At 43.4% G+C, this 24,898-nt stretch overlaps 1 protein-coding gene across 1 annotated transcript; it reads left to right on the forward strand.

Moving 5' to 3' along the window:
* Positions 1 to 403: 403 nt before the first annotated feature.
* arhgap44a (Rho GTPase activating protein 44a) lies at positions 404 to 22,880 on the forward strand (the record flags this gene model as incomplete). Its single annotated transcript, XM_080511750.1, has 22 exons — positions 404 to 456; positions 9,896 to 9,935; positions 10,673 to 10,792; positions 10,873 to 10,949; positions 11,079 to 11,190; positions 11,364 to 11,440; positions 11,569 to 11,683; positions 11,832 to 11,900; positions 12,070 to 12,151; positions 12,466 to 12,593; positions 12,817 to 12,928; positions 13,365 to 13,446; positions 13,622 to 13,702; positions 14,262 to 14,375; positions 14,460 to 14,551; positions 15,028 to 15,211; positions 16,084 to 16,101; positions 16,208 to 16,396; positions 17,595 to 18,107; positions 20,360 to 20,505; positions 20,608 to 21,009; positions 22,726 to 22,880. 22 exons carry the CDS (start codon positions 404 to 406, stop codon positions 22,878 to 22,880), a joined length of 2,961 nt encoding a protein of 986 aa, XP_080367876.1.
* Positions 22,881 to 24,898: the final 2,018 nt, after the last annotated feature.

The following is a 24,898-nucleotide window of genomic DNA, read 5'->3' on the forward strand; positions in this document are numbered from 1 at the left end:
GCAGGGATCTAGTATTTTGATTCGGGGTTAAAAGCCCAGTGGAAATCAGAAACAATGAGTTTCGACCGTAAAGCACTACATTTCCCACAGTGCACCGGTGCGCACGCAGCCGCGACTTGTCACTGCTGTCGCTCTCTGCGTGTGGGTGCCCGCGGTGAAGTGGACCAGCATCCATCCATACGCCTGCAATGGGACGAATATAGATGCAATCTATACATCCACACAAGCCGTTTGAAAATATGTAATCTCGGGAGGACCGTGCGGTGTTTGCAGCCTGCAATGAGGGAGGGAGAACATGGCAGTCTGGATTTTATGTTGCGCCTCACTGGAGGACGGAGCGATACACTGAGCAGAAATAATGCGGAATATTTCCCCCGATAGGTGTTAACGCAGAAAATACAAGATGAAGAAGCAATTCAATCGGATGCGACAGCTCGCCAACCAAACGGTGGGAAGGTAAGAAAAAAAAAACGTCTCTCAGTGCGCTTTTCACGCCGGTAAGAGAGCCCGATGTGTGGCCCCAATAACATGTGAATCATTCATAAAGAAATCCCGTTTTTTATTTATTTATTTTTTATTTTATTTTGTTTGTTTTTTATTGTGAGGGTGAAAAAATGGGCCACAACAATGGGCCGGGTCAGTCGTGATCATTGAGATGAGCTGAGGAATACCCCACGTTTAATTGTGCCTATGCGTAATATTCCGTGGAAGCGGCTACCGCAGCGTGTAGGCGCATTGCCTCAGCAGCTACAACCTGCCCACGGGGATACAGCAACTGTGGACTATTGCAGTAACACATACCATCGCAAGAAAACCACCCCGATTCCGAACGATAAGATCTAAAAAAAAATTATATAAAAAAAAAAAGACTGTGAGATTATGTCGCGATTAAAAGTACCTTCTGGCTCCTGAACTGTCAATAGGTGAACGTGATGCAGACGGATGCGGTGTGGGCTGCGACGTGAGGCAGAACTGGAAAAAGGCGCAATGTTTTCATTACGCAGTTTTGTCAGCTGTGAGGAGGGAAACACCTCTGAAGCGTGGGTTATCAAGTCCTGAAGGTCGTGATCCACATCTGGTATTTACCCTGGATGTCTTTTTTAATTAGAATAATATAATTAGATATATGTCCTTTTAAAGAGAGATAAGCTGTCATCCCTCTATCAGCTCACTTGCTGTGTAAGGATTATCCACCTTCCTCCTCACAGTTTTCTTTGCAATGTACTTTCCTCGGATCTGGGTGGTTCTGAACCCCCCCCCCTACCTTCTCTGTGTGCTTTATGACCTTTCACATAGGTCCAATGGGCTTATGACGCTTCCCCCACCCTGTGTGTTCAGGGAGAGCAGCTTGTCAAGCAGTGCCGGGCCAGAAGGTGTTCTCTGCTCAGCACCAGGGGATTAGGACCAGGAGGCATGAGCCATTATTATTACAACACTGTGCACTCAGAAAGGGGGTGGGGGGCACACCTTGTGGGCTCTGTTTGTGCTATCACTGTCATTTCCCCTCCTCGGTTCAAGCTGGGGTGTTTTTTTTTTTGTAGCTGCAGTCTTTTTTGTAATCATTACTGTGTGACTCATTAGAGTGTGTGGGTGTGATTCTGGAGATGTTTGTGTGGGCAGCAGGCAGGTTGTGGGCCTCCATGTGGCCAGAGAAGACAGGGCAGTATGTTTCTACATGTGTGCAGAGATGCAGCCTTTACTCCCTGCTTGCCTTGCATGCGTGTGCTCCTCTGGGTGAAATATTCTTCTCATGCTGCTGCGTTTCAAAGCTAAAAGCAGCAACATGCTGTTGCTCTGCCCGGTACCACAGGGTTTTAATGAGCGACACAGCTCTGCCCAAACAGCCCTGCCCTCGAACTAATGATGCACTTCACAGCTGGGACTCCCACTCTCTACCTATTACATCAAATCAGAAATCCACAGCTGCCCACCGCCTCAAAATAAAAGGAGCTCCTGTGGTGCGTTGGATCAGAGAGAGAAGTAAGAAGTTTGACCCTCAGGTGACCTTGAGCATTAACTGTGTCTTACCAAAAATAAAAAGTAGTGTCCTTCCATCCTCCATCGAGCACAACTGAGGACATCAGCCGATCCCAGCTGGGTGAACTCGGAGTACAGACTGGACAGGTCGCCAGTCCACCACAGGGCAAACACACTTACATTCACACCCAGTAGCATGTTGAAGTAACTAATTAACACACACGTGCACAGGGAGAACATGCAAACTCTTGAGCACAAATGCCTCTGGACTAAAACTGGCTACAGTCTTGTTGTGGGTCAAGCATTCCCTCGCCGTGCCCCCTTATAGGAAGCACTTGTTATATCCTGTTGCAACTCACATATATAACTGATCAAATCTGCTAAATCCAACACACGTTGCCCTTTGCTTTTCTTTTTATGTTTTGTATAAAAGCGTGCATAAATGCGGGGATCCTGGCAACACACTTACCTCAAGGTTTTAGCACAGAATCGAAGTGTGGATCAGTGTATATGCAGATTATCATCTTGACGAACGTGACATGAGTGTTCACAGTGGGCTACTTTTCTGCTGTGAGGATGATTTGCTGTGTGATGCATTCAAACTTGGGCTTTATTTGTGATCCCCCCCCACTGGTGTTGCCATGTGAACAGCAAAAGGCTGAGATAGTGAGTTTAGAAAATGTTACTTCATAATTTACAGAGTTGATGCTCCATTTTGAACTTGGTGAAGCTTCAGATTTGCCGTGACGCTGACTGGAGCTGGTTTGAGCCTTTGACCTCAGTGATCTTGGTGGAGTTATTCTCAAGCTCCTCCTCAATCTCGTTAGATTCCACATTTGATATGCACATTTGTTGGTATTCTTTCAAAAGTGTGATAATGCTTTTCACAGTCAGGCATGATTTTTTTTTTTTTCATCAACTAGCTCAGCAAATCAATAAACAGCTGAGTGAAATTGTAAGATGAGATAATAAGAGTATTTCAGTGTGTTGCTGTTCATTTTAACACAAGTATGTCTTAATAGATGTTAGAACTGCAGGCTTGTAAGTTCTTCTCTTTATAGCGTGAATTAGCATCACTGCGCTGGCGGACGCTCTCGTACAGTATGTGGTGGATAATGAAGGTCTTGTTTCAGTGGGGGGTAGGTCGGCGTTCAGGTGTGCTGTGTCAGCATCCCTCCGGTTCTCCAAGGCTACTGCAGCTGCCATCGCTGCTGCCTGTCGTCTGCCTGGGAGAGCCCCCCCCCCATCATGTGATCAGCAGCTTGACCAATCACCTCTGTGGAGCACGACTTCACACCGAAGCGCATGCAGCCATGCAGCCATGCATACTCGATAGCCGAATGAAATGTGTTGCAGGAGAGTCAGACAGAAGAAAGAGAGTCTCATCTCTGTGAAGTGGATGGAAATAATTTGTTCCCAGCTTATAACCAGAGAAAGGCAAGAGAGTCTGGACAGTCAATTACAGGCCTAATATAGAGAGACAACGACACACACTTAAGTCACGTCATTTTAGAATCACAATTCACATAATACACATCTTTGAACAGCGGGGGGCTGGAGCACTAGAGGGGGAATATGCAAATTCCACACAGAATGTCATATTCTCACTAGGGAGGTGCTATCCACTACACCACACCAGCCTTATCTGAGGATCTCAATTATTAAATTATTTGCGTGTGTTTAAAAATCACACTGCAGTCTTGTATGTACTGAAGAAACCAGAACAACATTGCTTTGGTTCAGCCAGCTTCCGCCCTCCATCTCTTGACCTATTTCTCTATTCCCATTTCACTGTCCTATCTAGGTCTAGGACAGCTATGTAATAGATTCCATGATGCAAGAGTGTTCAGAATAGTTTGTGTTGTGCATCAAGATTTCAAACAAGGGAGAAATAGCTGAACTTTGCTCCAGTTCAATCTGCATCACAATCCTTGTGGCAACAAGATTTTCACAGACATTCATTGTCACACTTTGCGATCTGTCACCTGTGTGATGTTCACTAGCCTGCGCTGGAGTGAATTCATCCTTCCAGCTTGTGCCTTGAGGGCAGGCTTTCACTTACCACTCCACGCTGCAATTACCAGAAAATGGGAGCCATTTGTGGACTGGGTTGGGAATACTTTCTCTCTCTCGGATTGTCTCACTCTTTCTGCTGCTCTTCTGACTCAGTAGGTAAAAGTATTTTTGATGAGACGTGCAGCAACTCGAAATCAGTCAAAACTTTGCTTTAAGTTTTTGAAGCCTTGACCTTCAACAAAGTTCGGTGGAAGTATATTGCCAGTTCATTAGCAGGAATGTGCAGCATTATTTTTCTCAGATAGGGTAGGAATTAAAGTTTCTCCCAGCAAATTGTCCAATACTACCACCATTCTTTGCAGGTTAATAGCCACGGTTTATGTCTTAAACAAAACTTCATTTTCCAGATGAAAGTACTGGGAAACTCTGTTTGTTTTGTGTGAAAACATCTCTCCAACTTCTCACTGCCTTCTGCTCGAGCAATGCTACTATGCATAGACTGCTACCTGACATCTCTGGAATAACTAGCAGCATGTCATTTAAATGGTCTTGTACACAGATAAAAGAAAAATAATCTTCTATATCTAGTGCCAACCAGCGGCGGTGAAATCAGTTAGTTCGGCTGACTAAACAAAACGATAAAAAAAACAAAAAACTTTTCCATGATTCATTCATGGATGCTTGAACATAATAATGTTGTAAAGTAATTTATGTTAACTCAACGTGCATGTTTGTACATTCAGGGCAACATGAACGCGTCTGCAGCTCTTAGCAAGACTTTGTGGACCTGAGAAGAGCATATGGTATCCGACAGGTAACATGAGAAATAGGAGGCAGCCTGTTGCATACTAATGTAGCATCTCTATTTGGCCTCTCTCTCTCTCTCTCTCTCTCTCTCTCTCTCGCTCTCTCTCTCTCTCTCTCTCTCTCTCTCTCTCGCTCTCTCTCTCTCTCTCTCTCTCTCTCTCTCACTCTCTCTCTCTCTCTCTCTCTCTCTGTGTCACTTGGCCTTGAGTTCTCTCCGTTTCCAGCCGCAGGTGTTTTACAGCAGTTTTGCATAGATTTTGCTTGATCACATTGTTTGACCCTGACTCAACGTCTTACTGTGAGGTCAACTTTCAAAACTCAAGGCCTCAAGTTGGGGGATTAGCAATCAAAGGTGAGTCATTAATTTACTTAAGCACAAAGTATTTCAAGCAGCAACCATCGCTGTGATTGTATCGTGTCACTCAGTGCTAGTATACGAATTACACGTTGATAACTCCATCGGTGCCTTTCAGAGACAGCATACTACCGGGTATGGTAGTGATAAAGAGCCTTTGTCAAGGGGCCATTTTGGCCATCAAAGGAGAGATGATGTAATATCAGACAGAAGCGCCGTTTCTCCCTTTCCATGTGGCTGATTCCTTCAAAAGACTAATCTCTTAAAGAGCCCCTGTACTGGAGCTCCACTATAACCTCAGCTTATTAAAAGCACATGTGAACAAAACAACATGACACACAAAAAATGGAAGCGATTGATTCTGTTTCTGTCTCTGTCGTTTGATCATTTCCATGTTGTATTGTGGGTGTCAGCATCAAATCCATTGCTTATGAGCTAATTTGCAAGATGAATGAAAGGCAACATGTAGTTTTAGTGATTAGACTTAAAGGAAGTTTAAAAAAATACTTGGATGTATTGTCAAGACATCCATCCATCTATTCATCCAAACCATCACTGGCCTCATATAGAGGTAGATGGTCAAACTCTCATTCACAATGCTGGATAATTTATAGTCACCGCTTATTTGTAGTTTGTACGAGTTAATTGTTGTTCCTACAACAGAAGTCTCTGGAGAAAACTCATGCATGCCCCTGAGCTCATGTTTTCCCATTGCTGCACAACCTGAGGTCTCAACCACTATGATTCTGGTCAGTTAACAAAAGAGAGCCATAATGGAGGGATTATTTAGTGTTGTTGTTGTTAGAAATTACTGAGTTCTTCTGAGACTCCACATGCTCTCTTCAGGAACACCAATAAGGCTCAAAACAGGAAGCACTAATATATTAACAACATTTTCCTGCATTGTTCACCTTCCGTGACAGATGAAGGCATTGTGGAGTATGAGGCCGTGGTAGATCACTGTACTGAGAGCTTGTTTTATTAGTCAATTATCTACTTAATACTTGGTGCTGGATATTGTCTATTGTTCATATGCTTGTGCATTTTACAGATGTAAAAATACAGTTAGGGGCTTTGTCGTGCTGCAATGGTTACAGGCAAACTCTGCGTGGAGTTTGCATGTTCTCTCTGTGGGTTTCCTCTCAGTCCACGGTCCTAAATCATGCGTGTGAGGTTAATTGGTGTCCCTAAATTGTGAATAGTTGTGAATTGTGAGTTGTGAGTGCGCGTGGTTGTCTGTCTCTGTGTGTATGGATGGATGGATGGATGCTGGAAATAGTGTTAAATCACAATGTAAACTGTATCTTTTTGGAATTTCCTTTTTGTGAATGATGTTTTTAGAGATAACTCATTCCCTTTGTTTCAAGTGATGTTCATGAATGAATGCTTCAGGCTCTCTCTCTCTCTCTCCCTCTCTCTCTCCCTCTCTCCCCATGTGTGTCATGTGTATGTGAGCGTGCATGGTGGTGTGCATGTGTGTGTGTTCACTGCTCTCGCCGCAGTTATTCTTGCATACTTGACAGAACTGTGACCTACTTTGCTGGACAACTACAGTAAGTGGGTTCTTCTGTTTTAGTAACGGCGCATCCCATCAGCCCCCCCCCCCCCCCCTTCTGCCTTGTCATTTGGGTCTTAAGTGCGTGGGCCTCTGGATGCACGGTGTAGGTCCGAAGAAAACAAAAACCGTTCAGTGGAGAGATATTCAGTGGCCATCTCAGGTCGCTGTGTGCGCGTAAGCGTGTTTGTGTGGCAAACTGTGGCTTCCATGCCAGCGCTCCAGGCCATGTGGTGCCCTGCTGGGGCCCGGGGCCATCATTCTGCTCTGCTACCCTACATCCCAAGCAGCACAGGACCTAGCATCTAGCAACCGTCACACGGGCAAGCAGTGAGAGAAAAACCACAGCACAAATGGAGTGAAAGGCAGCAACAGTCGACAGTTGGCTTGCACCCAACACAATATGTTCAAGACTATGGATGCTATTTTATTCCCTTTTTTTGATTACGTCGAGATGGATTATTCATGCTTTCATAAACCATGCACAGTGCTGCAGGGCTGAGGATGCAGCTGTCTGACATTAACATAGCTCAAGATAGAAGTAGTTATTATATAAGATGACTTTGGAGCTGAAACGGTCAGCTGGGTATTTTCTGTTTTACATTTATATTTCTGCAATAACAAGAACCTGGAAGGTGTAATATCTCTGAGAAAATTGCACAATGTTGTTTCAGTTGTTTTTTGTTTGACAGCTGTAAAAACAGAGGGCCAGAATTTCTGCCTCACGTGCAACATTTTCTTTTTATTGGCCCTTTGTTATTGATGTGACCAGAGGTGGAGGGTTAGTAGTGCGCGCACAGTGTAGCTGTTGATCTCAATGTGTAAATATTGTCTCAACTCGAATAATCCCCCCCCCCCCCATCAGTCTCTGCAGTCATCTGTGTTTACATTGCACAGATTCTTAGCAGTGCATCATGAAAATGAGCAAAAGTGTCAGTGTTCAACTGACTGTGATGTGTGATTAGTCTCAAATTCATGTTGTACTGCAGGATTTTGACTTCAGTGAAATAATCTGCACTGAGGATGTCTTGCATGTGCTTTTACTGAATGTTCTCAGCTCCAGGTAAAGGAATGCCTGCATCGTGGCAGATGGTTGGCATAAACCTGGCAACGTCTTCCTCCCCCTCCATGAGTGCACCGCCCACACAGCTTCCAGCTCTCACACGTGTTTACTTTCCTCCCAGGACTCAATCTGCACAATATTTGCTGAGAGGAAAATCTGTCATCACCTCTCCCTCCGGCTAATTTTACGTCCGTTTCTATAGGAATGGGCGACGCCGAGATTACCAGCTTTTTTCCCCCCATATTTTTATTCAGTTTCATTTTGACCATATTGTAAGGAATTGCCATCATCTGAAAACAAACAAGTTTATCAAATGAAACTCTTTGACGTCTTGCTCCTATCTGGGATGTAAAAGCTGCATTAGTTTTGGTCACTGACAATGTTTGATAAGTCATTTTTTTGAATGTTTCGCTGTTTTATTCATAAAATGCCTGCACCCCATTCAATATCAGGAAAAACACTTAAATGACTAAATCTGTGTGTGTTGCTCTCTTATACTTGGTTGAAATGTTTAGGAGGTTGGATGTTTGGGTTATAGCTTCTGCTATTCACAGTTAAATTAGACATCTCAATGCTCATGAACTCAATATTACTGCCTCACACCGTCCTTGTGGGGGTTACACAAGGAGTCAGTCTGAATCTGTATAAAGAGTATTATTCAGACATTAAATGCTTCCGGATGTGTTTGAATACATCCTTTACACATCATAGAACATGGAGTGTTTGAGATTGAGCTGGTAGATTGCGAAAGCCAAACTGTTCCAAACTTTACAGCACTGTTTGGGTTATTTTTGTCCTCCCCCCTTGCCTTTGTCATATAATCAGCAATCTGCGATCACACTTGTTCTCACAAATCATGCCAGAAATCTCTTGCTTTTCTATCATTCTTCACTCTGTTGTATACACGCACACATTTCCTGTGTTTTTCCTCCCGAGCTCTATGTGAGCAGAGCAGTTTTTTTGAGAGGCAGGCTGTGATTAGATGCCCGGGTATGATTTGACCCAGTTCCCATGGCTCTATGCTCCCATCTTGGCACTGAGGCCATGGCTGGTAATAGCTGACATTGTTAATGCTCATCTTTCCACTGTTGCCAACAATGTATGGAACATGCTTAAACCCCTACATGACAGTTATCAAACAAACCCACTGTATTTCTTTTCTGGGTTTTCTGGTGTATTTTGGATGACGTGGGCCAAGGAATCAGTGGTGAAAAGAGGATTTCTGTTCCTTTATTTCTGGATAATGGATATAATAATGGATGGAGCACAAGCTGAGGTATTTTGAATATCGTTGATTGAGACACATTCAGACTCATTGTTTACAGCTGGTGTTGGTATTGTTTGGGCACAATAACAGGAAGAGGCTGGGCACTCAGGAAGGGCATGAGTGTGTTTTACTACTTGCTAGTTTGAGGGGTCTACAGATGTAGTCTTAACTCAATTGAGAGGTAACGCCATTGACTTGTCCATCTGAAGCCCTTTTTGCCAGTAGAAAGTACATATTATATGCTCCTGACAGTTATTGTGCAGTAAAAGTGCACTACCATTTTTTTGGTTGGATGGAGACAGCTCACCAATTTCAATCTGTCTCATAAGCATCAAAAAAGTGCACGCTGAACTCCGATGGGAAATCTCCTACCTCGTAAAGATTTAATATTAAAATATTTTCTGTGTGCACAGAGACGGCGTATTTGTGATATCAAGCGGCTTGCACTTTCTCTCCTGCTCGCATTGCTCATTCACCGCTCAAGCAGTTTCATCTGCTTCATTGGCATTGCTGCTCAGCCTCTTTCCTTCAGACGTTGGCTGAGTCCCCATCTGCTGGAATCACGGTGGGATTTGATGCTCCGCTGTGGGATCTGGCATTCTTGAATCAGTGGCTGCTGCTATGTATTGTCTGAGATCGTGACTCAGAGACACAGCCACACGAACGCACTCATGCTCCAAAAGCACAGGTGTGAGGCTGTAGCAAACTCATTTTGCTGCTCTGCTACTTTGATAATATCACCTGCACATAAAGCCATTTCTATCCACCTTTGAGCCAGCGTATCTAGCTTTTGACTCGTATATCTCTGTATCTTACTGTCTGTACTAATCTTACTCTTTTTTTTTTTTTTTACAGGGCAGAAAAAACGGAGGTGTTGAGTGAGGACCTTCTACAGGTGAGTGTGCATACCAAAGGAGGTCAATCACAACACCATTAAAATGATTTCAATATAATCTGTCAGCAGTTGAGCAATGGTGATGCTGATGCACATCAGCAAAGGGGTTGTTCTTGTTTCTATGCAGTTGATGTTTAAATAATGTCTTCTATCTCAAGTGGTGTGATTTTAACACAATGGATTCAGCTTTGTGAAACAACGTGTCCATCAGTTCTCGTAGACCTATCAAGTTCTGAGTGCCATGGTAACGTGGATGTTCAACATTGAAAGCTAATTTAGTCATAATTCCATTGACGCTGCTTGAAGACGGGGTTCTAACTTTAATAACCGTTGGACGTTATAGTTATGGCAACTGTATAAATCCCTTTCATGCCTGACATATATGGTTTTGCTTTATAGATTATCTAACTAAAAAAAAAATCATAATTTCAATAAAAGTCATTAAAGGAAAAAATAAACGAGCAGCCCTTTAAAAAAAAGTATCCCACCATCAAAGTTAATGCACAAACAAATATCAAATGATCACAACCCTAAACTCTGCCTTGTAATAGTATATTTTTATAAAAGAAACACAAAATACTCAAAACATGTATATTTATACTGTAAACAATGATAAAACAAGTAACTTAGAAGCTCATAACACGTGATGATTTATGATGTTGTTTAATGTTGAACGTATGTTTGGAGTACGAGGTTGTGTGCGAGCGTCTCGCTGATGTGCACGTGTGCCCACACAGGTGGAGAAACGTCTGGACCTTGTGAAGCAGGTGTCGCACAGCACCCACAAGAAGTTGACCGCATGCCTGCAGGGTCAGCAGGGGGCCGATGTAGAGAAGAGATCTGTCAAGTCACCTTCTGTAAGTGAACGTCCACTAAGTGGATGAAATGTCTATGAAATGTGAATATCTGTGTGAACAATGTTTCCCTCTCCTGTCAGAAGAAACTTCCACTCACCATCCTGGCGCAGTGCTTGGAAGAAGGAGCTGCAGTGTTAGGGGATGACTCGCTACTCGGGTAACTAATGGTTAAAAGGCCACATACACACATCCAGAGTCGACTTTAATTATTGATTTTGCTATTGAATCCCTCTGCCCTCATCATCCTTGATTGCCTGTGACTTTGTGTCGGTCTATCTCCGAACAGGAAGATGCTCAAGCTGTGTGGCGAGACGGAGGAGAAGTTGGCCCAAGAGCTCATTCAGTTTGAGTTCCAGATTGACAGAGATGTGGTGGAGCCTCTTTACGTGCTCGCTGAGGTGAGCAGGCACCTCTCTTATCAAAACCACCAACATGGAAATTATAATTTCCTGACCGGATGGGAGCTGTACTCGTTTTTTTTTGTTTTTTTAATTAATATTAATATGACATGATAAACACAGGAGTGCCTTCATTTGCATAATACTTTCATTTCCTCAATGTGATTTTGTAGGTGGACATACCGAACATCCAGAAACAGAGAAAGCACTTAGCTAAACTTGTGTTGGACATGGACTCAGCGCGGACAAGGTGAACAACATTCCCATTCAAAATAAAGGCTACAAACGTCTACTTTCAGTCAACACTCGTTCTGACAAAGTGCGTGGCAAAAACACACTATAATGGCATAAATAATTTTTTCTTTAAATCTTCCACAGATTTCAACAATCATCCAAGTCATCGAGTCACCCAAGCACACTGCAACCTGGAGCAAAGTCCGAGTCCCTAAGAGAAGAGATGGAGGAGTCAGCCAATCGAATGGAGATTTGTCGAGTGAGTCACCAATCAGCCCAACTCATATATCACACCCAACCAGAGTTTCCTGCTCTCCCTTCGATGTATAGCTCGCCTGCATACATCAGACACATATAGGAGGATGATATTCCAATAGGATAATCTTGATTGTTCCAACTTTTTCCAGGATCAGCTGTCAGCAGATATGTACAACTTTGTGGCCAAAGAAATAGACTATGCAAACTACTTCCAGACAGTAAGTATATTACATCACAAAACGTGAGTACCATTGGTGCTTTGTTCTCTGCATTTTTTTTTTTTTTTATTAATTTTTTTTACAAATCACAGCACTGAGGCTCAAATGGTTCTGCTTCCATTTAATGATATACACTTAATGATTATCTCCTCTCCTCCTGTCTCTGAAGCTGATAGAAACACAAGCTGAGTACCACAGGAAGTCATTAGAGATTCTTCACAGTGTCCTGCCCCAGATTAAAGCCCACCAAGGTGAGTCATACTCTGTGTGTGGAGTGTGTGCTGTGTCTCTGCACCTCCCTTCATATCAGGAAGATAGTGGGCGCATTTAAAGTTGTTTCACTTCGACAATTAGACAATAATCCAACATTTTATTTGATGTGTGGTTATTTTACAGTTCTGAAGCCCCAGAGAGGGTTTCCTCATTACGCTTTGTTAACACACGATGTCCAAACTTGATATACAGCTCCCGGTCCCATGTCACTCAGAGGAAGACGGCAGCTGCGGTGCGGGGGTTTGTTTTTTTTTTCTGTGTGTGCTTTTCTAGCTTCTGTTTTGTGTTACAGAGGCGTGGGTGGAGAAGCCATCATTTGGCAAGTCTCTGGAGGAACACCTGAATATTAGTGGGAGAGAGATCGCCTTCCCCATCGAAGCCTGTGTCACCATGCTGCTAGAGTGTGGCATGCAGGAGGAGGTACGAGGAGCGCACACAGACATCCATCACTTACACTCTTCAGCTAGATATTTCGAGTTCACATTGTTATCCAGAAGTGGGTTTGCATTTTATATAGTCCAAAGACTAAAGATATGTGAACTTAGCATTATGTTCCTGTGCTATTGTTCCAGTGTCAAATGCACAGGTCATGTAAGATCTGATAATTACACATGATTATGTGTTTCCTGTGTGGGGGCTGTAGGGCCTCTTCAGAGTGGCTCCGTCAGCTTCCAAGCTGAAGAAGCTGAAAGCCTCCCTGGACTGTGGAGTTCTGGATGTGCAGGAGTATTCCTCCGACCCACACGCCATCGCAGGTGAACTACACCCACATGAATGCCTCGTTCCAAAACCATTTCCATAACAACAAACCCCGTACGCTCTGTCACTGTCAGTCAGAAAGAAAACAGAGTATGTAACAGGGAGGGATTTTTTTTTTTTTTTTTTTTTTTTTTTTTTTATTATTGCACATTTATAAGATTTTTAACATGATTCATTGGGGCAGCATATAAGAGTTACTAAATTGTCTTCATCAACGCTGGCCTCAGTGTTCTTTTCTTTGGGGCTCTTTGTTCAGATATAGCCATTCCACATATTTAGCATGAAATCTGTGTTGAGCAATCTGTATCTGGCAGATGCACTGGCAGCGCGGGCCTGCTAGAGGGGAGCAGAGATATAGGGCACGGCCTCGCCAGCACTCTGACGAGAGAAAACAACCCCTCCGCTTCTTTTCCTATGCTTTCTGATCCACAGGCGCCCTAAAATCATACCTCCGTGAGCTCCCCGAGCCACTGATGACCACTGAACTTTATGATGAATGGATTCAGGCATCCAAGTGAGTTGCTGTTCCCTTATTAAACATGTCATCTTGAATCTGGCTAGTAGACATGATGAAAAGCAGAAAGTCTTCCAAAGTCTTCATACATTAGGGGCTTAACTGCCAGAATGAAAAATGGTGACATCTATGAAGAAGTGAAGTAACATTCTAATTTTGTTTTTAATCACCTCAGCATCCAAGATATGGACAAACGGCTACAAGCATTAATGGCAGCTTGCGAAAAACTCCCCACAGACAACTTGAACAACTTCAGGTTAGTTACACTCAATCACTTTATTTATTTGTTTGTTTAGTTGTTTATTCGTTTATGTATTCATTTATTTATTCATACATGTAGCTCTGAAAAATATATAAATGCAGAATTATGTTGGAAGGCAGCAGATTGAAACAGGATAAACGAGAAGATATGCGATACAAATGAAAAAAAACAAAAAAAACAAGCCTCAACAACATCGAGCTGAACGTCTTTCATTCCAGAAATATCCAACTCAACTTGTGTCATTTTAAGAAAAAATTTAGAGCAGGAATTAAAACTTAAGGCATTCAGTATTTCGTTGTTGTAGACATTGGTAAGTAGGTACAATCCAGGATTTTGTTTGAAAGGATGTATGAAAAACTGTTGTTGAATTATTATCAGACTTATGATCCAGTTCAGACAGTAAGTATACAGCTTATCACCTGCAGATAGCATGTATTCCACTCCACTCTTAATTTGAATGGTTTCCTTTGTAAATAAGTTTGTATTGCAATAAAAAGTAGAAAAATGCATGTTGCATACCTTCTAAAGTGCACGCTTAACTTCAATCCCACAGATATTTAATCAAATTCTTAGCCAAGCTGAGTGAGTATCAGGACGCAAACAAGATGACTCCTGGAAACATGGCCATCGTCCTTGGACCTAACTTGCTCTGGACACACACTGAACCGTATGAAAAGAAACTTATTGTGTGTATTACTTTAACCAGCCACGTGATATGTTGGACTGTACCTGACTTTACTTTTCCTCCCAGGAACATGACGGAGATGATGACCACCTTGTCCCTGCAGATTGTTGGTGTCATTGAGCCCATTATCCAGCATGCTGACTGGTTCTTCCCTGGAGGTGAGGATACCATCCATGGTGTTGTAATGGGACTGTTTTCTTGGTGGCTTTTTTGTCATTTATCACAGTGAAAAACATTTCATGAAATTGACCCGTGGTTTGAAGCCCACAGTGTGATCATCAGTTTGATTCTGGGCTTGGGGCCCGTTCTGGTTGCATGTGTGCGTGGGTTTCCTCTGGGTACTCCGGTTTCCTCCCACAGTCTAAGAACAGGCATTTGAGGCTAATTTGTGGCTTTTAAATTTCCCATAGATGTGAGTGTGATTGTCTTTCTCCGTGTCTGTTTGACATCTGAACTGTCAATCTTTCCAGAGTGTCACTTGTTCCCACCCTTAGTCCACAGTTGTCTGACAAATTACACTTTTATTGTATCAATTCGTGGCATCATTCCAAATCTTTATTTTCCATACACAATTAAAAACACTATACTGTTGATATAATAAACACAATGCCAATCATTTCCCCTAATTCCCCAGACATCGAGTTCAACCTGACAGGCAGCTACGGCAGCCCAATCCACACCAACCACAACTCCAACTACAGCTCCATGCCCTCACCAGACATGGACCAGTCGGAACGCAAGCAGCAACACGACCAGAGTCGACGCCCACTGAGTGTCGCCACTGACAACATGATGCTGGAGTTTTACAAGAAGGATGGGTATGATGCCAAGTGTGATCTTTTACTGCCCACCTCTCACTCTCTTTGCAGCACTCTCTCTCCACCCACGCCTCTTTTCATACAACTGATACTGAATCCTTATATCAGATTGAAAAAAGTCCCTCACTTTTGTTGAAGTGTTTACTTTTGCTTCAAACAAACAACGAAGCTGAGTTGGCAGCACAGGTTAGCATCAAAGTATTTTTACACCATTGTCAGGATTCATAGAGAGGTTGCTGTAAATGGGTCCCATTTTAATAAACGGGCCTTGAGTGGCATAGTCTCCATGGCAACAGGCCTCTAATGGAGAGCTGCTGGTTATCTCTTTTTTCTCGGGAAATATTTCTTCAGCACTATCTTCCCATCCTCCCACACCCCAGCTCCCCCTTCACAGTCTGGCGAGCGCGTCACCTGGCCTGAGTCATTCATCCAGCCAGTGGAAAATCACTGGAGGAATTAAGACCGAGGGTATGCAATTCAATAGGCATCCTTTGGAATCTGCTTACTTTGTCACAAAATCTTGCAATGATTCAATAATAGGTGACAGGAAAATGGCTTTTGATTCATGTATCGAGCAGAGTGGAAAAGAAGAATCTCCGCCGTCTGCCCGTTTGTGTTTATCAACTGTGAACAGATTTAATTAGCGAAAACAAGCTTTTAAGGGGCATTTAGAAGATAAGTACACACTCGTTATGTGTTTTGACATCCTCTCACCTACTGAACACCCCTTTGCACTTCCCTGCCACTGTGGATCTCATCTTCCTGTCATACACACTGAATGACTAAGTGTTTTTAGTTTGTCATTGTGAACCTTGTCTACATTGTTTCTGGCCTCATACCCCTTTTGCCTCTCTTCTGCCCTACTAACGCAGCATTAGGAAGATACAAAGGTACTGTATCATTCCTCCCCCCCCCCACCCACTTCTTTCCTTGCGTCTCCTTCTCATGGCGTGTTGGTGTCATCATACGTGACTCTGTACGTGTGTTACCCTTCAGTATGGGCGTCCGTGTCATGGATACGTCTTGGGTGTCACGTAAGGGATCATCCACTCTGGCACGCAAGACCTGCTCCACTCCTCCGGGCATGCAAGGCCCCGGTTCTCCTGCCGACACTCTCATCCCGGAGCAGCCTGGGGAGCTCGTCATCTCTCCGTCCGCCACACCGCCGCTTGGAGAAAGGATTTGGTGAGTCGCCGCATCCTCCTCGTCTTCCTCCTCCTCCTCCTCCTCCTCCTCCTTGGGCATCCACACCAGTTCACTGTTAACTGCCATCACCATCATCATCACCATCATCGGCATTCTCGGCTCTGTTCGGCTGCGTTAATCATACTTTCCATTATCCCGCAGTGCTTTCATATCTTTTGGGGTATTATCTTTGTCAACATGCATCATTCTGTTACTGTTGATTTCACACTCCTGCCTTTCTTGAGCTTTCCAAGTGTCCTTCTGTCACGTTTTTTACTACTGTGGGTAAAATAGATCTTTTTAAAGACCAAACTTTACATTTTTTTTTAAACTGCAGTCTTTTAGTTTTTGGTCCAGATTCTGAATGGTAATTTTGTTTTTGTCACTAAGCTTCAATCTGCCAGTTGTTGCAAGCATGCTAATATATTCAAAACTCCATTGTTGTGGCTTGGCTTTCCTCAGCTTTGGTCATGAATGATTTATTTTCTTTCTGTTGACACTCGGACTGACTTTGCAATTTTTTTGGGGGGTACCTTTATCATAGTTAAACACGTGTATAATCACCTCATGTTCACTGGCTCTGCCTGTGTGGCAGACACGAGATAATATGGCTTCTATCTTTGGCTGGCTTTCCCCTCATCTCCTGTGGCTCTTTCAGCCATTGAAAGGGTTTTGTGTCTGTTTCACACTGCCCTGGGCTGACTGCAGGACCTGTGAGACATACAAGTCATATAGGATTAGGGTAGATAGGATTTCCATATCAAGCAGTGAGGAGATATTCAGTCATCAGCTCGGCTTGACAGTGCATTAAGCTGCAGACCAGCACTTTGGCTCCAGAGAAAGCTCCTCACAGCTCTATGCAGTGTGCAGACACAAGGTGCTCACAGAGGGAGTCCTACACACTGTATTATTTTCCTTTGGCAATAAAACTTTATTTTCCATTGCTGTTTCTTTGTGCTTGTCTTTGTATATATTGCACTGAAATGACTGTGTGCTAAGCTTGGTGCCCACCGCCCACCCTAAAATACTCTTTATCTTTTTTTTTTTTTCCCTCCTGGTTTTGGTTACGGACAAACTAACACACCGACTAACACACCCTGATCATCAAAGCAGCTTTTCCTATATCGCTCCAGTGCGTTTCCCTGTTCAATCACTAGAGATGTTTCTTTTGTGCTGTCTATTCTCTTAATATCTACAGCTCAGACAACGTATCGCCCAATCGGCCGGACACCTCTCATGCCCACCCACCCCCAGGGGAGGACCGGCCGCCCCCTCCTTACCCTACCTCCTCGTGCCACACTGCCCCACACCATTTCTATCCCAAGCCCCCACCTTGCGCTCGCCCTGTGGCACCGGGCCCAGAGTCACAGCCTCCCGGCTCCCCCCCACCCCCATTGCGCTGGTCTGGCTTCACTCCCCCCGCCCCGCCACCTTCCTCCTCCTCTTCCTCGTCCTCCTCGTCTCTTGATATTAATTCGAACCCCAAACCTAGCTGTCTGCACTTCCCCAAGCACAGCCCACCTGGTGACATGTCGCATGCCCCCCCGCCAGACGCTAACGCTTCGCCGCTCTACATCAAAACTCCCTTGGTACTAACCCGCCATGACCAGACCCTTGGCAACCCCCCTAGCCTCCCTTCGTCCGCGCCCCCACCCCCGCCGTGGGCTGCCTGTCCATGTGCCCGAGAGAGAGGACCCCCCAGGCTGACTAGGTAAATACAACACACCCATAGCCACTATGGATGCATCACAGAGTGGCAGCTGTATTTCTCCTCTAGCTCGCTGGCTCATATTTTCTTTTTTCTTCTTTTTTTTTCTTTTTCCCCCTCCCCCTTCAAAATACACCCCTCTGATTCTGTAACATCCAGGTTCTCTGGGGATGTCTGTCATTGGGGTTGCCTAGCAACCAGTGATGTTACTCGCTCATAGTGCTGGGTTGGCTATTGAGCGAACAATAAGTACATGGTCAGAGAGTAACGTGACTTCCGATCAGCTTATTAATGTTTATTGTTTTCTCAGCCTTGAAACATAGGTTTGAATGCTTTATTGCTTAAGGTTACTATTTAGCACCCATTAGCATTTACAGTGTGGCTTGTGGTAAGTCGAAGAGCAAATGATAAGATATCTTCATACAGTGTAAGCGTCTTCCAGCTCGCTCCAAACTGCTGCGCTTGTGCAGAGTGACTCCGGCGTTTTCCTGACTCATAAGTCTTTGGTGTTACAACCACACTGGACCGTGTGAATCATTGCAGCAAATCTTTGTCAGTGGTCAGACAACTTCGCCTCATAATTCTGCTTCTTGTAACTTGGAAATTTGATGTGTCTCTCATACAGCTTATAGTTTTTGATCTCCCACTGTGGGGTATTCTGGTTAATTTAACAGTGCATGATGCTATATTGGTTGACATAACTGCATAGTGGATGCATGTCATGTATTAAGTTATGTATTTATAAAATCTGAGATATGGAGTGGTATTGTGGAGAGACTGGAGACAACGTTCTCTGACATAAGAGCAAAGAAACAAATGGCCAGTAGATGGTTGGGACTCATTTTTGAAAAATAGTATCACCATGTGTATGAAATGATAGTATCCAATACATAATATAATTTATTAAATGCATATTGCTCAGGGTTTTGTTTTCTGTAATCACAGCCATCCCTGTAACGTATTCATTCAAATATGCAAAACTTGGTAAAGATGTTGGTGTTGGAGCTCTATGGCACATCCACTTAAAGTATTTTGTTATCAATTTGTATTTTATGTTTCTAACGTTTATTATAGAGGTAGACTACATTTTAGCCATTTGCATGCAGTGTGTCATCCTTTTCAGTGTATCTTCACCATTGTTTGTGTTTAATCCAAATTCAACTTATCCATGACTCCTTTTACTCATGAGGCATTTTGGTAATCCCACATTTTACAGTTTGTTGTTGGCGAAAAGAAATATTTGCACATAGTGATCCTGGATGTAATTCTGTGATTACAATATATTTACGTTAATTTAAAATGTATAGTTTTCTTTTTCCCCACAAAAAAAATGCCAAATACAACTTTAACGTACAGTGTGCAACCTGTGAAGAAAACCAGAGAGGATGGGAATGAAGGGCATGAAGTATTTCCTAAAGTCTTTTATGATAAAAGCATAACTAAAAGGATAAAACTATTTGTACTGTCAATGTAATGTACTTAAAAAAAACAATTGGTATGAAAGGTACAACAGTTACAGACCTGTTTATCAGGAAGCAGCGATCAGACTTCTACTTGCAAAGTATCATCCTTTAACCAGTACACTTTTGATATCTGGCAAGTTGACTTTAATCACTATGAGAGCGAGAGCGACTTTACTCTCTCTGCTATAAAAAGGATTTGATAGAAGAAGGGATGTGTAATCGAGCACATTCAAATTGCACTTTTGCAATATTGGCAAAATATTCTATAATCCCTTGCATGTAACAACTGTTAAAACTAATAGATATTCAGATACTTTGCCTAAGTAGGATGATACGTAAATATGTTATATACTGAAATATGCAGTCATGGAATTTCTATTTTTGAGAGAGGCTAGTTTTCAAGTTCAAACATGCAGGAAGACTTCTGCCTGCAGCTTCTTGTATTTGTGTGGGTTTTTTTTTCCATTGTAAACTGCAGAATAGTTATAGAATAGTTGTTTAAAATTACATAATATAAATGGGACTCAATATTATTTACAGAGGATCTCACTTGTTCACCTTAATGAGCATTTGCTTGAATTCTTTTGTAATGGATTGAGATCGTATCATCTTTGTAACATTGCAATGAAACCTATTTAAACTCTCATACGTGATGGTGATGATGGTGGCCCTGGCTGTTTTGGTACTGAGGTAATGTTCTTGTGGTATACAAGCAGGTCCAAGACACTCACCGTTCAGAAACATGCCGTGTCTTCTGCTGTTCGTGTGCTAATGTATGCCTGTCTTTTTCAGTTCACTGAAGAGTAAAGAGCTTTCCCCTGTCATTGGGCACAAAGGCATCCAAGTGGCAGGTCCAACAGTCCCTCTCAGCTGTAGCCCTCAGAGCAGCAGCCAGTCCCCCCACTCCACAGAGCACAGTCCGCACAACCTGCGCAAAGGTCAGTATTTGCCCCATTTGAGCCGACACTGAGTTACTTCAGCTTCAGAGCATGTTCCCAATTCATAAGATCCTCTAATAGGAAGATGTTGTCTGTTTCTAGGTTCAAAGAAGTTGGCCCCTGTGCCTCCAAAGGTCCCTTATGGCCAGTCTGGAGGGATGTCTGACCAGTCCACAGGTCAGCCGTCACCAGTTAGCCTGTCCCCCACACCTCCTAGCACCCCTTCCCCTTATGGATTGGTCTGTCCTCCAGGACAGTTACCCCCATCCTCCCCCGGGCAGACCCCACTCGGGGCACCCCACTCCCTGTCGTCCCCACCCTCCCTCAGTGGAACACTCACCAAGTCGCGACCTGCCCCTAAGCCAAGGCAGAGACCCAGTCTGCCACCTCCTCAGCCTCCTACAGCTCCTCCTGTACTCGGTGGACCGGTCATGGCCCCAATCCCCCAACCCCTGGAACAGGGCCTCCTGGATGGACTGTCTCCTGGGGAGAGCATGTCTACAGGTAATCAGCCATTGGCATCAACACCACCACCGCCACCACAGGTGGGGCTGCAGCGGCCTTCTCTCAGACTCGCTGTGGCTCTGTCCAATGGAGACGGTGGACGAGTGTAGGACTCTGTAGGACTTGTCACTGTAGACGTAAAACATACCTCTCCCCTCTATGACCGTCCCCAAACTAATTCCCGAATGAATAAAAGTTGCCTTTTAGACACAGATGCCTGAAAATGATCAGATGTAAACAGAACCATTTCCGTGCTACTATAGTGAGTAGATCTCCTGACCGAAGTATTCATTGCTTGTGTTATGTGGTGATGTTTCTGGGTAATGTGTGGAAACATCAGAGAAGCATAGCTCGTCCTGCTTGTATGGAAGTTGCCATTAGATTCATCATGTGCTCTCTGTTTATCTGTGTTACCCAGACCCCCAGTCGGCAGAGGTAGGTCAGAGGCTTGCACAGTTCACGCCAGTCTGTGTAGCAGGCGTGGGGAAAGTAGCCAGACAAACCCCACATTGTATGATGTTCTGATGATGAGGTGTTCTGTCAATATATACCAGTCATTTTGTCACTTTGTTATATTTATCATTCTCTTGTTCCCCCTGCTGCTATTGTGTACCTTGCAGCTGTGTGAGGCCAGAGATTCAGTGTGGGCTAAGTGTGAGGGGGACTTTTAGGGTAAGCCAGACCGCCCCCGCCCCATGCACTCCATCTCACTGCCTGGCCTCGTACTGTGGATGCCTCTGGGGTCTCCTGCAGCCTGTCTCAAACATAGCTACCCATATCTCTCGATCAGGACAACCTCCCTATTTCCTCTTTAGTGAGGTGACATAACTGTCCCTCTGCGCTATGTTGCAGTTCAACCGACAATGCATGGCTTAAGGATTTCCCAGAGTGCACCACACTGAGCTCACATTGCAGATGCCATCGCTTACAAAGGTCCATCTTAAAGGCCCCCTTCTTTCGTTCCCCATTTCAGTCCTATATTGGCAAACGCCTCCCTCTAATGTCCTTACCGTCACTATCAAGGGGCTGCAGGTAACCTCCCCTCCCACTCTTTTCTTTGGCAGGTTCATGGCTTCTTATAACCTCCGCTTCCTCTTACTACACTGCCACGCTCCATCTCATTCCTACACAGGAGTAGCAGTCAGTCTCTGCTGCTTCCAGCAAATGAGCAGCACACTAAAAAGACGTGTAGTTTGAACAAATCCTATCTCCAATCCTCATGAGACCTCCATTGTTACTTTAAGCCCACTTGGTGTCTTGGTGCCATTTCTTCCACAGAGTTCCACACACATCTTGTTGCCTCTGTGTTGGTTTACCTGACCAGTGTTGTAAACGTGTACTGTGTCATTGTGCAGTCATTCTTGACCTGTTATTGTATTTTATCTGACAAAATATCTCTTGCTGTCGTCTGAAAAGACGAAGAAAAGCTGTGACATACAACAGTAGCTGCTGGTGTGACCAGAACCACACTGAAAGTATCCCTGTGTAGAATGTGAAGCAGATGTAATGTACTGATTCCTTCAGGGTAGACATCATATGGCACTTACCAGGAGTCCAGACTCAAAACGATTAATATTATTTCTGCTCTCTTCTATTTTTTTACACCTCATCATCATCCATCATATGCCCTCTCCTCTTCCTCTTGTTGCTCATCGTCACCATCTCCACTATTCTGCTCATCACACTCACTTTTTTCCCCATCACGCTCACCATTAGATATCTTCAATTATGAAATCCCCTCCATCAATGTCAATCTGGACAGCCTCATCGATGAGTTCAGCGGTGCCCCCTGCAGGAGGTCCCTGGCAGTGACAGACTCTCCGGAGGGGGACGCTGGGCCTGAGGAGGAGCCCCAGAGCACCACTCTATGACCTATGACCCCAAGGCATCAGTTACCAGCACCCATGTGGTTGTACATATTCTAAACTGTCGCCACCAAGGCCTAACGGGAACACAAACCGGCCGCAACAATGCCCACCTGAAACCAGAACATGAACCCTCCCTCACATCTGCTACAGGCTGCAAAAATCTCTCACCTCTTACAACTGCTCGCTAGTACATTACTACAAAAAGAAACACCAAATGCCATTGAGGAGGAACAGTTGCCTTTAGGAGGAAAGACTGGATTATAAATGAGTATTCCATTGAAATATTGTTTTCCTTTGCTTTGTACATCTTTGTATTTAATGCTGTGATTCTCTATTTTTATGTCTTTTTTCCAATGTATTTATTTGTTTTGCCTTATTAGAACATGCAATCAAATTGCAATATGATATTCACAAGGTGTGCAACTTTTTTATTTTAGGGAAACTCAGAGCCTGACGAGGTTAAGGAGCAGAGCCCGTCCTCAGGATGAAACCGAGACACAAACTGAGAGTGCAGTCTGGTTATATTGCTCACAGGGTAATCAAGCTTTGTGCACATTAGGAGCATGCTGAGCCCCAGAGGGAGGCTTTGCATGTGAGGACGATAGATTTTAATGCAGTTTTCTTCCTAGTGTCACCCACATCATCCTTTCTTCCTCTCGTTTGTCACAAGTTACAACTCTAGTTCTTTATCTGACATTTACCTTTGTGTAGGTAAGCTCACTTTAACTCACTTTATACCAGCACAGTATGAGAAGAATGTTATTATAGTTCAAGTTTTTGTACTTGCATCTGCTATCCTGTTTGAAAGAAAGCACCACGACGTGTTTGCATGACCAAGCCAATAGGACCGACCTGCTTCTAATCAAAGGCCTCAGAACAGCAGTGTTTTATTTAGTGTGAGTGTTACTGTAGGTGAAGTTTAGACCCCGCCCCTGTGCTGTTACACTTTGATAACAATGGATGGATGACGACACTGCCTTTAAGTTCATATAATTCTCTCTCTCAACTTTGTTTCAAGTGCTTCAGGTTCAGTGAACTTTGACCCAAATGTAAATATGAAGACTGTACATAAAATAATGTACATAAAAGCTGAGGAAAAGTATATGTAAAATGCATATCTTGACTATATGATAATAATAATAATAATAATGTTTGTGCTGATATTTATCGTGTAGAAAATGTAATGATTAAAATTTGATGTTATTTTTGTCCCTGCACACGATGAACAGGTTTACTGTAGATTCTTTTTTTTTTTCCACATTAACACCAGGTAACTACAAAGCTGCAGCAGATACACAGAAATACATTTTTTGGACTTTTTTAACTTTGACTTTAGACATCCCAGAGCACTAATTAGTATAATACTGATGCCCTATTTTCTTATTATTGTTGAACTATTTGTTAGCATTTCAGGATAAGTTCAAGCCCACTTTGACCATTCAAATTGATCCTAATGAGAATAAATGCAGTCCTAATTTGAAAACAGACACATCTCTAAATTCTGCGTGTCCTTTGCTGGTATCCTCACTCTAAACAATTGATCAAAAAATTAATTCCTCATGTAGAAAATGCTGCAGTGTCACTTTTTCATTTCACAGAAAATCTCCTTAGGACAATACTTTTGTCAATTAAAGTGCAATTACAGCGTTCACTGATCCACCTCAGTTCAAAAATGGTCAAAGTCACCGTTCCCCTGACTGAAAACAAGCCATTCATTTCATTGCAAAACAATTGTTAAGTTTGTTTATTGTGCGAGTTAACTGCTGACTAAATGAGTTCTTAAGTAATCTTTCTTTCCAAAAGTGATCCGTGGTATGCCTCGGTGTGTGTGTTTTCAATGGACTATGTTTATGAAGATTTTAGTGATGTTGATTATCTCGATAGTTGTGGTAATTATATGACAACAATTGCAAGTGCCCTCACACTGGCTGTTATTTTGGAACTATAGGCATAATTAATGTGTGTTAGAGGTTTTTTGGTTGGTTTTTTTTTCTGTGCTGGATCCATTAATTTATACAAGG

This window comes from Blennius ocellaris (assembly GCF_963422515.1).
Source record: "Blennius ocellaris genome assembly, chromosome: 16".
Classification (NCBI taxonomy): Eukaryota; Metazoa; Chordata; class Actinopteri; order Blenniiformes; family Blenniidae; genus Blennius; species Blennius ocellaris.